General features: G+C 42.9%; 1 protein-coding gene across 2 annotated transcripts in view; it reads right to left on the reverse strand.

The window, feature by feature from the left end:
* Nucleotides 1-223: 223 nt before the first annotated feature.
* serinc3 (serine incorporator 3) overlaps nt 224-12,173 on the reverse strand; it is a 99,269-nt gene continuing 87,319 nt past the window's right edge. For both annotated transcript variants that reach the window (XM_026307518.1, XM_026307517.1), the window contains exons 7-10: nt 4,556-4,646; nt 4,054-4,234; nt 3,425-3,649; nt 224-541 (exon numbers count right to left, since the gene is read on the reverse strand). In XM_026307518.1, the coding sequence (XP_026163303.1) occupies nt 406-541; nt 3,425-3,649; nt 4,054-4,234; nt 4,556-4,646 (633 nt within the window). In that variant the 3' untranslated portion in view covers nt 224-405. The remainder of the gene's footprint in view (nt 542-3,424; nt 3,650-4,053; nt 4,235-4,555; nt 4,647-12,173) is intronic.

Genomic DNA, 12,173 nt, shown 5'->3' on the forward strand with positions numbered 1-12,173 from the left:
CCTTAATACAAAATATGAAATACAAAAAAGGATAAAGTGGAAGAGCAGCTTGGTGCTTGGTTGTTAGCACTGTTGCCTTACAGGAAGAAGGTTCCTGGTTCCTGGCTGGGGCCTTTGCATGTTTTCCCCATGCTTGCATGGGTTTTCTCCAGGTACTCCAGTTTCCTCCCACAGTCTAAAAACATGTATGTCATGTATGATTGGTGATTATAAATTGCCCATAGGAGTGAGTGTGTGTGTGGTTATTCATCTATATGTGGCGCTGCAATGGACTAACAACCTGTCCAGGGTGTACCCATGCCCTTTGCCTGAAGAGAATTGGGATAGGCTCCAGCTGATCCCCATGACCCTAAATAGGAATAAGCAGGTATAGATGATAGATGGATGGATAAAGTTGAAACAAAGTCAGCTGAAGTCTCGGTTGGTAAGGATCATGGGGGCCACCAGGGTCCAGAGGTACAGGGCCAAACACACCCAGCTGGAGATGATCTTTACCCACACTGCTGGCCACTTGCTAGTTATGGTATAGTCAGTATCGGGGCTGTTAGAAAAACACATCAAATTTCGTTTTCAGTCATCATCCTTTATCTATGTTTTGCTGGTAGATAAAATACTGGCAGCAAACATTTTAATTTACAATCCTAAATAGGAATAGTTTGGTACAGATAATGGATGGATGTGCCCTTTGAAACTTAAAGATTTTCAAATATTTCTGGCTTTTTAACATGCCAATGTATAACTCTTTTCTCTCTCCTCTATCTACTCACCCCAACCGGTGGCGGCAGATGGCTGAACCTGGTTCTGTTGGAGGTGTTTTCTTTAGTTAAAGGGAGTTTTTCCTTTCCACTGTCGCCATATGCTTGCTCATAAGGGATTTTGTTGGTTTTTTGTTTTTTTGTTTTTTGTAAAGTGCCTTGAGATGATTGTATTGTGATTTGGCGCTATACAAATAAATTGAATTGAATTGAATTGAATTGAATTGAATTGAATTGACTAACTCTGTGCTTCAAATGTAATGGTAATGGTATTGCATTATATTGTAATGGTAAGACCCATTCAGACTAATAGGTCATAATAACTTTGCACTCACTGTATCTATTGTAGAGCTTTCAGAAAATTCAGTTTCCCAAAGCACAGTGCATTAGGGCTAGCAATACAAGACTCCAGATTTCAAAATGAACATGAATTTCACAACTCATTTCAAACACCGGTTCCCCTCTAAGTAGATCTCTATGCAGTTACCTACAGTAACTAATCCAGAAGGCTACTTTTGTATTTACTTTTAGTGGAACTTCCAGTGGAGACAAGAGTTTGACATAAATTAAGTTAAATATGGGACTATTTGTTCATATCTGTCCCTCTCTTTATTTTTCTATGTACTTTCAGTATGTATTTATTTTATAACTTGTCTTAATGCCTTTTATACTTTATTTAAAGCACGTAAAGTTATTTTGTTGAATGGTAATATACAAATAATAACTTATAAATAAATAAATACTTTTGCCTTAGCTACATGCACTAATTCTCATCACATCAGACCACATCGTGACCCAAGCTTTTTCCTGCCTTTCTAGTCCATTAGCTTCATTACTTACAGTATGGCGCAAAAGACACAGGCTATGCGTTTAATAAAAAGTTACATAAATAGTCTAATCAGTTTTTGCAGCACTCCCCTTTGCCCTTAATCCAGCAGCAGTTCTCTGGTTTGACCTCCACAGTTTCTCCTGGTACTTTGCAGCACCTTGGAGAAGCTACTACAGTTCTTCAGCAGATTAAAGCTGTCCCAATGACTTCTGTGTCTTCATATGATCCAGGACTGACTCCACACTGCAAAGATCAGGGCTCTGTGGGAATCAGACCATCTGCTGCAGGACTCCTGCTTCTTCTTGCCTCTGCAAATAGTTCTTCATGAACTCTAATGGGAGCATCCTTGAACTGTCACCTTATTGTGGTGGAGGGGTTTGAGTGCCCAAATGATCCTAGGAGCTATGTTGTCGGGGCCTACGTGCCCCTAGAATGTTCTGACATTCTGTGACATTCTAGGGACACAGAATGACTCGCTGGGGGGGAGGGAACCTGACCTTGTGCAGGAGGTTGACCACTACCAACCAGGGTGGTGGTCCCTCTTTTCAAGAAGGGCGACCAGAGGGTGTGTTCCAAGCAGAGGACGATCACCCTCCTCAGCTTTCCTTGGGAAATTCTATGCCAGGGTACTGGAGAGGAGAATTTGGCCGGCAGTAGAACCTCGGATTCAGAAGGAACAATGCTGCTTTCGTCCTTGACCATCTCTATACCCTCTCCAGGGTGCTTGAGGGTTCATGGGAGTTTGCCCAACCAGTCTACATGTGCTTTGTAAACTTGAGAGAAGGCATTCGACCATGTCCCTTGTGGCATCCTGTGGGAGGTGCTCTGGGACAAATGGAGCAGAAGCTTGGTTCACATTGCTGGCAGTAAGTCAGACCTGTTCCCAGTGCATGTTCACTGGTTCTGTTCATTATTTTTATGGACAGAATGGCACCAGAGCAATTCGGGAACCACAGGAAACCATCTCTGCTTTTTGCAGATGATGTTGGACCTTCAGCATGCACTGGGACGGTTTGCGGCTGAGTGTGAAGCAGCTGGGATAAGAATTAGCATCTCCAAATCCAATGCTATGGTTCTCAACTGGAAAAAGGTGGCTTGCGCTCTCCAGGTCGGAGGAAGAATCCTGCCTCAAGCGAGTTTAAGTATCTCGGGGTCTTGTTCACGAGTGAGGAAAGAATAGAACGGGAGATTGACAGATGGACTGATGCAGCAGCAGCAGCAATGCGGTCAACGTCTGTTGCGGTAAAGAAGGAGCTGAGTTGAAAGGCAAAGCTCTCAATTTAATGGTCAATCTACGTTCCTACCCTTACATGGGGGTCATTACCGAGAGTACAAGATCTTGGATACAAGCGGCGGAAATGAGATTCCTTCACAGGGTGGCCAGGCACTCCCTTAGAGATAGGGTGAGGAGTTCGGTCACCCAGGTGGAGCTCAGAGTAGAGCCGCTGCTCCTCCACATCGAAAGGGGCCAGTTGAAGTGGCTCAAGCATCTGTTCTAGATACCCCCTGGGGAGATGTTCCAGGCATGCCCCGCAGGCAGGGCTTGTTGTCCTACATAATAACCCCAGGATCAATCAAACACCTGATAATACTGTGTGACAAGAATCTAAAACATCTAAAGTGCCTAAAATGTCTGCAGCACTTTCAGTACTGTGACTGAACACCTCTGCTGCAGGCACAGAAGGAGCACTGGAACTGCTGCTGCTATGCTACTGTGCTGCTCACATTGTCCATTCTAAGTAAATACAGTGATAGGTTCTTCAACCCAAATCCACCAACCTCTTATTTTATTTCATACAATTGCTTTCAAATTTCTGTGCTGGGAAGGGGGTGAACAAACCTGTACCAATTGGTGAGGGTCACCATGATGTAAAGCGAGGCCAGGAAGAGCATGAAGTGGAAGACGGAGTAGTTATACTGAACTTTGTCCTGCTCGTTGTCCTCCACCCATCCTTGCCCTGTCGATTTTTCAGACACTTTGGGGTTTCCACCACCCTCAGCCGGAATGGTTTCTTTGGAAGCCATGGTCAGTTTGTTAACCTGCCTGGTACTGGATGAACGAATGCTGTGGACATAACCAGGAGAAGGGGATACAGTGTGTCCCATAGGAAATATCCAGAAAATCTTAAAATGTTATTTTCACTTCCCAGCACTGTTGTTGGCTTAACAATAAAATTTCTAAATAGTGTCCTTGGAAACTAAAACTAGTATAAAAAGGTGATGTGATATTATCAAAAGATCCAATATATTGGATATATACAAATTGGATCTTGAATTGAGACTACATAATGCTCATTATAAAACAACTTAACCATAACCAAGACCAAGGCAGTGTTTTCACATGAGCACTTCTAGAGTTTGTAGTAGCTGCAAAATTTGTGAAGAATACTCATACACACTGACTATGGTGTTGACTTTTCAAGTAGTAGTCACACTCTTTAATATTGTAGCCAGGGCCAGTAATCCTACCTAGAATAGAGGATGCACAGGACAAAAATAATGAGCCCCACAATGCTCTGGGCATCCCACCACTGCAGGTATGGGGATGCCAGGACAGGTTCTTCTGTGTCAATAACTACAGCTGTCTGGTTCTCTATCTCCAGAGGGGCCTGCTGGAAGATACTTAGCAGGCTGGGGTTACATGATTGATCTAGCAACAGGAAAAACAAACACGCGCGCGCACACACACACACACACACAAGCAATATGGGTTAATATTTTTGCACATTCTAGTGAAGAATCAATGTATTTTGAACAGATCAAAGCAACAGATCAAAGCAATAGCTCATAGCTGAAATAAAGCAGATACTATTTTTTCTTTAAAATGACTTCTTTAAACATTGCCTAAAACCAGTGAAGTCTGAATGAAATGCCCAGTTTAGGTCTAATATCTTGCTGTTATTTCTGCTATCCATAACTGCAAACTCTTGTGATTATGGGAAGAATTCAAGAAACCATCAAAGAATCTTACCAGGTTCATTGGTCATGGCTGACCAGGTCAGAAACATAGAGTACAAAGTGATAAAGGAGGACTGCAGAAGACCAGAACGTGGCTGAGACTCCTGTAGAAACAAACGCAGAAAACAATTGGAAAATATGTAAACTGCAGCAGTACTGTAGTAGTTCAACTACTAAACCAGTAAAATGTCAGAATTTAAATGTTGATTGTTTGATGATTACTAATATGTCCATATATATAGTTTTCCTTTACAATGATTTTATGAATGAAGTTCCATCCGTTATCTACCACTCATTCCAGCTATTTAGGTTTTCCAATTACGCTCTGTTACCGTCCTACTTACACTGTTGATACGCTGCCGATGACCAACTCACGGGGCATTCCTGCTGTACTTACGCCTACCCCGACTAAGATACAGTGGGTACGGAAAGTATTCAGACCCCTTTAAATTTTTCACTCTTTTTGTCCTTGCAGCCATTTGCCAAAATCAAAAAAGTTCATTTTATTTCTCATTAATGTACACTCAGCAATGACACAAAGAGTGAAAAATTTAAAGGGGTCTGAATACTTTCCGTACCCACTGTACGCTCTTTTCTCATGAATGTCATGATCTATGTTCTAGTTTCCTGTTTTGGACTTTTATTTTTGGTTTCTATTTCCTATTTCTGTGTTGCCTGTGTTAGTCTCAGCTTTATGTTAATCTCCTTTGATTAGTTTCACCTGCGTTTAACTCTCTGGGGTCTAAGTGTGTTTTGGGGCCCTGGACAAGTTTTGACATGCCCTGACATTTATGCTTTTTTCTGTTGCTTTTAAACATATTAATGGCTAAACACTGTAATCAGCACAAACTGGTCTACAATAATATGTGAGCAGCAAGTTTATACATGATTGCGTTTTTGAGAAAACAGTGTTTATGCATGGTTAGTGAAAAACTCAAATTTTTAAGTCACTGAAATAAGACCATAAAACACATACAGAACATTGGTTCACAAGCCTAGAACTGCATCTTGTAGCCTAGAGGGTTTGCTTCAAAATGATGTGAAAATCATCTTGTCCACTCATTCACAGAAAGCAATACACTGATTAGACTTTTCTAAGGCCCTATTTTTTGTAGAAAGGATATATGCAAGAAGGTGTGCCTGATCATGAATAATCACTGGATTCACCTGAGAAGACAAAGACCCTCATAATGAGCGGCATAATATCAAATTATTTCCATACGAACAGCGCACTTGGTGTGAGGCAGGTTCACATTAGCTATAATGAGATGGGACAGGAGAAACCATACCGCAAGCGTTTTCGACTTGAATTGTTTCATTCAATAGACATTTCAAGCTTATATGTTTAGAAAATATATGTTTAGAAAACATATATTTCTTATGTCTTAGAGGCAAGTATTTGCTGAGATTCAGGCTGTTTTATTTACGTGTCTGTGAAGAGAGGTGACAGAGACGGAAGACAGAGAGAGGACCCTGTTTTCTTTATTTTACAAAAGCACAGCATTCTGTTATTATGAGTGTATACAAATAAAATTAGACCCTTTACAGATTAAAATGATATTTTGCTCTTATCTGTATGATCAAAATTGACAGAGTAATTTAAGTTCTTTTCGGTGTTATCAGGATGCCACTGGTACACTGCTGGTGTGTCCGTTGATCCCTGAGGATTAACTGTCTTCTGTGTGTGTTTATGTGTGTGTACCAGCCCCGTTCTTTTGTTTTTTGCTGGATCATACCGTCAGACTATTGTGTTCTCACTTCCGTGTACTCACTGCTGTGAACCTACTGTGAGCATGCTGCATTCTTACTGCTTTCCTGGTTCCTGTTCTCTTTCCTCCCGGTTCAGGCATTCCATTTCAGTGGACTCCGGTGTCTCCTTGGCTCCTGTTTCCCTGTGAGTGACTGTTATTTCACTATTCCCTGTGTGTGGCTTCAGTTGCCTGTGTCTCCTCGGCTTCATGCTGGTACATGAGTCCAGTGTTTCCTAGTTCTGTTCCAGAGTGAGTCTCCATGGTCTCTCTCTATTGCTATGTTCTGTGTTGCTGAACTCCAGCTTCCCTGGTTCCTGTTTTCTATGTGAGTCGCCACGCTCTCCTGAATCTCCCGAGTCACTCATTGTTCTTGTGTTCCATGTCCCTGGATTCCAGTATTAGCCCTGGCTCCAGCTTCCCTTCTCTGATGCAGTTCTTGCATTCCTAGACTCTTGTACTCTTGTGGAGTAGCTGAACATCCGGGTAAGTGAATCACTTTTGTCTTGCAGGCGTGTCGTGTTGTGTGTGTTGTGTGGTTCGTCTGCAGACTGGCGGCAGACTAGCTGTGGTTTGGCACACCTGGGAACCGGCTAGACTTTGAACGGTTCACTGGCTGCTGCATTCCGGTGCTGGTCGGGTACCTTTCTGTTTTGACCGGTGTTTGTTGCTATTTCCTGACTTAGCGCTCGTTGGCCTACCGGTTAGCTTAGCTAGCTAGTTAGCTTGCTAACATGGCCTCTCCCTCTCTCTCTCTTTCTTGCTCGGTGTGCCACATGTTTAGTTATTCCTCTGCCTCCTTTAGCGATAATGATACCTGTATTAAGTGTAAGGTTCTGTTAGCCTTGGAGGCGAGGATCACTGATTTGGAAGCGCGGCTCCGCACCTTCGAACAAAAGCCAGCTAGCCTAGCCCCGTTAGCTGGTGTGGAGCCACCGAGCTCAGGGTCTGTTAGCGGTCCAAGGGCAGCTCCGGAGCAGCCCGGAGAATTAGCCTGGGTGACAGTCCGAAGGAAACATACTCCTAAGCAGAAGCCCACGGCTCATCACCTGCCTGTTCACGTTTCTAATAGATTTTCCCCGCTCAGCGACACACCCGCTGAGAAACCGACTCTGATAATTGGCGATTCCATAGTCAGGAACGTGAAAATAGAGACACCAGCGACCATAGTCAAATGTATTCCTGGGGCCAGAGCGGGCGACATCGAGTCAAATCTGAAGCTGCTGGCTAAGGCTAATCGGAAATATGGGAAAATTGTTATTCACGTCGGCAGCAATGACACCCGATTACGCCAATCGGAGGTCACTAAAATTAATGTTGAGTCGGTGTGTAACTTTGCTAAATTAATGTCGGACTCCGTAGTTTTCTCTGGACCCCTCCCCAATCTGACCAGCGATGACATGTTTAGCCGCATGTCGTCGTTCCGTCGCTGGCTGTCTAGGTGGTGTCCAGCAAACGATGTGGGCTTCATAGACAATTGGGCCACTTTCTGGGGAAAACCCGGTCTGATAGCGAAAGATGGCATCCATCCCACTTTGAATGGTGCAGCTCTCATCTCTAGGAATTTGGCCGAGTTTCTTAGCCGACCTAAAGCCTGACAATCCAGGGTGGGGACCGGGATGCAGAGACTCAGTCTAAAACGCTTCTCTGCAGTTTCCTTAGAGCCGCCGCCCCCTTCAAACCACATAGAGACTGTGTCTGCCCCTCGAACATATAAATCAAACAAATCAGAAGTTAACAGAAGAGGAGTTATTCATAAAAACTTAATAAAAATTAAGACCACTCCTCTTATCGAACAGAAAAACAGAACTGTCAAATGTGGATTATTAAATATTAGGTCCCTTTCTTCTAAATCTCTGTTAGTAAATGATTTGATAACTGATCACCAAATTGACCTACTTTATCTTACTGAAACCTGGTTACAGCAGGATGAATATGTCAGTCTGAATGAATCAACCCCCCTCAGTCATAAAAATTATCATGTTCCTCGAAGCACAGGTCGAGGTGGAGGAGTAGCTGCAATCTTCCAGTCAAACTTATTATTAAACTTTCATCCTCAGAACAGTTATAACTCATTTGAGAGCCTCACTCTTAGTCTCTCACATACAAACTGGAAAACACAAAAACCAGTTCTACTTGTCATTTTGTACCGTCCACCTGTTCCTTACTCAGAGTTTTTAACTGAATTCCCTGACTTCCTGTCTGATTTAGTGCTTAGATCAGATAAAGTCATTATAGTGGGAGATTTTAACATTCATGTAGATGTTGAAAATAACAGCCTCAGCATTGCATTTAATTCTATATTAGATTCAATTGGTTTCATTCAAAACGTTAATAAACCCACCCACTGTTTTAATCACACCCTTGATCTTGTTCTGACCTATGGCATCGAAATTGAACATCTAATAATTTTCCCTCCAAATCCTGTTTTGTCAGATCATTCTTTAATAACTTTCGAATTTAAAATGATGGATCATGCAGCGTCTGGAAGAAAATTCCACTACAGCAGATGTTTATCCGACAACGCTGTTAATAAATTTAAGAAAATGATTCCATCTTTATTTGCATCTATGCCAAGTATAAACATAATGGAGGGCAGCTGCCTTAATCCTACTCCCTACCAAATTGATCATGTTGTTGACAGCGCTGTAACCTCACTGCGTGAAACGCTTGATTCTGTAGCCCCTCTGAAAAAGAAGTTAGTGATTCAGAGAAGACTAGCCCCATGGTATAATTTACATGTTCGTACCTTAAAGCAGGCATCACGAAGGCTGGAAAGGAAGTGGCGTTCCACAAACTTAGAGGAAATTTTTCTAGCCTGGAAAAACAGTCTACTAACATATAAAAAAGCTCTCCGTAAAGCCAGAACTGCATACTATTCATCACTAATAGAGGAAAATAAGAACAATCCCAGGTTTCTTTTCAGCACTGTAGCCAGGCTGACAAAAAGTCACAGCTCCGTTGAGCCCAGTGTTCCCTTAGCTCTCAGCAGTGATGAATTTATGAGTTTCTTTACAAATAAAATCACAACTATTAGAGATAAAATTCAGCAGATGCTTCCTATACCTGCAATAAATGAATCTTTTACTACAGTAGCTCTTGAATCATCTGTAGGACCTCAGTTATGTTTAGACTGCTTCTCTCCTATAGATCTCTCTGAATTTACATCAGTAGTTGCTTCATCGAAATCATCAACGTGTCTCTTGGACCCCATCCCGACTAGACTGCTTAAAGGCACCCTGCCATTAATGAACTCATCTTATTGGACTTGGTAAATTTATCTCTAGTATCAGGCTACGTACCACAGGCCTTTAAGACTGCAGTAATCAAACCTTTACTCAAAAAGCCTAGTCTTGATCCAGGTGTCTTGGCTAATTATAGACCAATATCCAACCTGCCATTTATTTCTAAAATCCTAGAAAAAGCTGTTGCTAAGCAGCTATCAGACCACTTACACAGGAATGAACTATTTGAAGATTTCCAATCAGGATTTAGAGCACATCATAGTACAGAAACAGCACTGTTGAAAGTTACCAACGATCTTCTCTTAGCCTCAGATAATGGACTTGTTTCGATACTTGTCCTCCTAGACCTTAGTGCTGCATTCGACACCATTGACCACAACATCTTATTACAGAGACTGGAGCATGTGATTGGTATCAGAGGAACAGCGTTAAAATGGTTCCAATCCTATTTATCGGACAGATTCCAGTTTGTTCATGTCCATGATGAACCTTCCACACGAACAAAACTTAGTTATGGAGTTCCACAAGGTTCTGTGCTAGGATCGATTCTGTTCACCCTGTACATGCTTCCTTTAGGATATATCATTAGGAAGCACTCTATTAATTACCACTGCTATGCGGATGACACTCAGTTATATCTATCTATTAAACCTGTTAACACAAACCAGTTAACCAGACTTCAAGCCTGTCTAACTGACATAAAGGCCTGGATGACCAGTAACTTTTTACTTTTAAACTCGGAGAAAACAGAAGTCATTATATTTGGGCCAAAAAATCTCAGAAATAACTTTTCTAAAATTATAGCTACTCTAGATGGCATAGCCCTGGCCTCCAGCACTACTGTAAAAAACCTTGGAGTTATTTTTGACCAGGACATGTCCTTTAACTCACACATAAAACAAATCTCTAGAACTGCATTCTTTCACCTGCGCAACATTTCCAAAATTACGAACATCCTGTCTCAAAATGATGCAGAAAAACTAGTCCATGCGTTTGTTTCCTCAAGGCTAGATTACTGTAACTCATTACTATCTGGATGTCCTAATATCTTAATAAAAAGCCTCCAATTAATCCAGAATGCCGCAGCCAGAGTCCTGACAGGAACTAGCAAGAGAGATCATATTTCTCCTATATTGGCTTCTCTTCATTGGCTCCCTGTAAAATATAGAATAGAATTTAAAATCCTTCTTCTCACATACAAATCCCTTCATAATCAAGCTCCTTCATACCTTAAAGACCTCATAGTACCATATTATCCCAATAGACCACTTCGCTCTCAGAGTGCAGGCCTACTTGTGGTTCCCAGAGTTCTCAAAAGCAGAATGGGAGGCAGAGCCTTTAGCTATCAAGCTCCTCTCCTGTGGAACCAGCTCTCAGCCTGGGTTCAGGAGGCAGACACTCTCTGTACTTTTAAGGCTAGACTTAAAACCTTCCTCTTTGACAAAGCATATAGTTAGGGCTGGCTTCAGGCAACCCTGAACCATCCCTTAGTTAGTTATGCTGCTATAGGCCTAGACTGCCCGAGGACCATCGGTGCACTGAGCTCCCCTACCCTACCCCCCCCCCCCCCCCCCTTCTCTCCCACCTCATGTATATTCCACCATTGAATGTTACTAACCTTGTGCTCTCTCTCTCCCCTAGTTTGTGCTCTCTCCCTCCCTCTCTCTCTCTCTCTCTCTGTACCTTCTGCAGGTGTCCCTGGTCCTGGAGCTGTTTATCGCTGATGTGCAGTTACTGGCCCCACCAACTTGCAGTGTCTATTTGTTGTTTATTGTTGCTGTTCTTTTCTCTCTGCTCTATCCACTCACCCCAACCGGTCGAGGCAGATGGCCGCCCAAACTGAGCCCGGTTCTGCTGGAGGTTTTTTTCTTCCATTAAAGGGAGTTTTTTCCTCTCCACTGTCGCCAAGTGCTTGCTCATAAGGGAATTGTTGGGTTTTTAGTTTTAGTTTTTGTAAAGTGCCTTGAGATGATTTGTATTGTGATTTGGCGCTATACAAATAAAATTGATAAATTGAATTGAATTGTACACTCTTTAGTTTTGTGTTTGAACTCTCTGGTGTGAATAAAGTGCTTTGTCTGCAACTTTGGGTCCAAATTAATTTATTTATACAAAATAATGTAGACCTTCCCCGGGAGGCTGAGGAGTGTGATCCCTCTGTAGTTGGAACACACCCTCCGGTCCCCCTTCTTAAAAAGAGGAACCACCACCCCGGTCTGCCAATCCAGGGGTACTGTCCCCGAACGCCACGCGATGTTGCACAGGCGTGTCAGCCATGACAGCCCAACAACATCCAGAGACTTGAGGTACTCGGGACGGATCTCATCCACCCCCGGTGCTTTGCCACCGAGGAGCTGCCGAACTACCTCAGTGACTTCGGCTTGGGTGATGGATGGATCAGATTCTACTATCAGATTACTATGCCAGGGTGCTGGAGAGGAGGATCCGGCCGGTGGTCGAACCTCGGATTCAGGAGGAACAATGCGGTTTCCGTCCTGGGCGTGGAACACTGGACCAGCTCTACACACTCTCGAGGGTGCTCGAGGGTTCATGGGAGGTTGCCCAACCAGTCCACATGTGTTTTGTGGACTTGGAGAAGGCATTCGACCGGGTCCCTCGTGACATCCTGTGGGAGGTG

Source organism: Mastacembelus armatus, chromosome 5 (assembly GCF_900324485.2).
Source record: "Mastacembelus armatus chromosome 5, fMasArm1.2, whole genome shotgun sequence".
Lineage (NCBI taxonomy): Eukaryota > Metazoa > Chordata > Actinopteri > Synbranchiformes > Mastacembelidae > Mastacembelus > Mastacembelus armatus.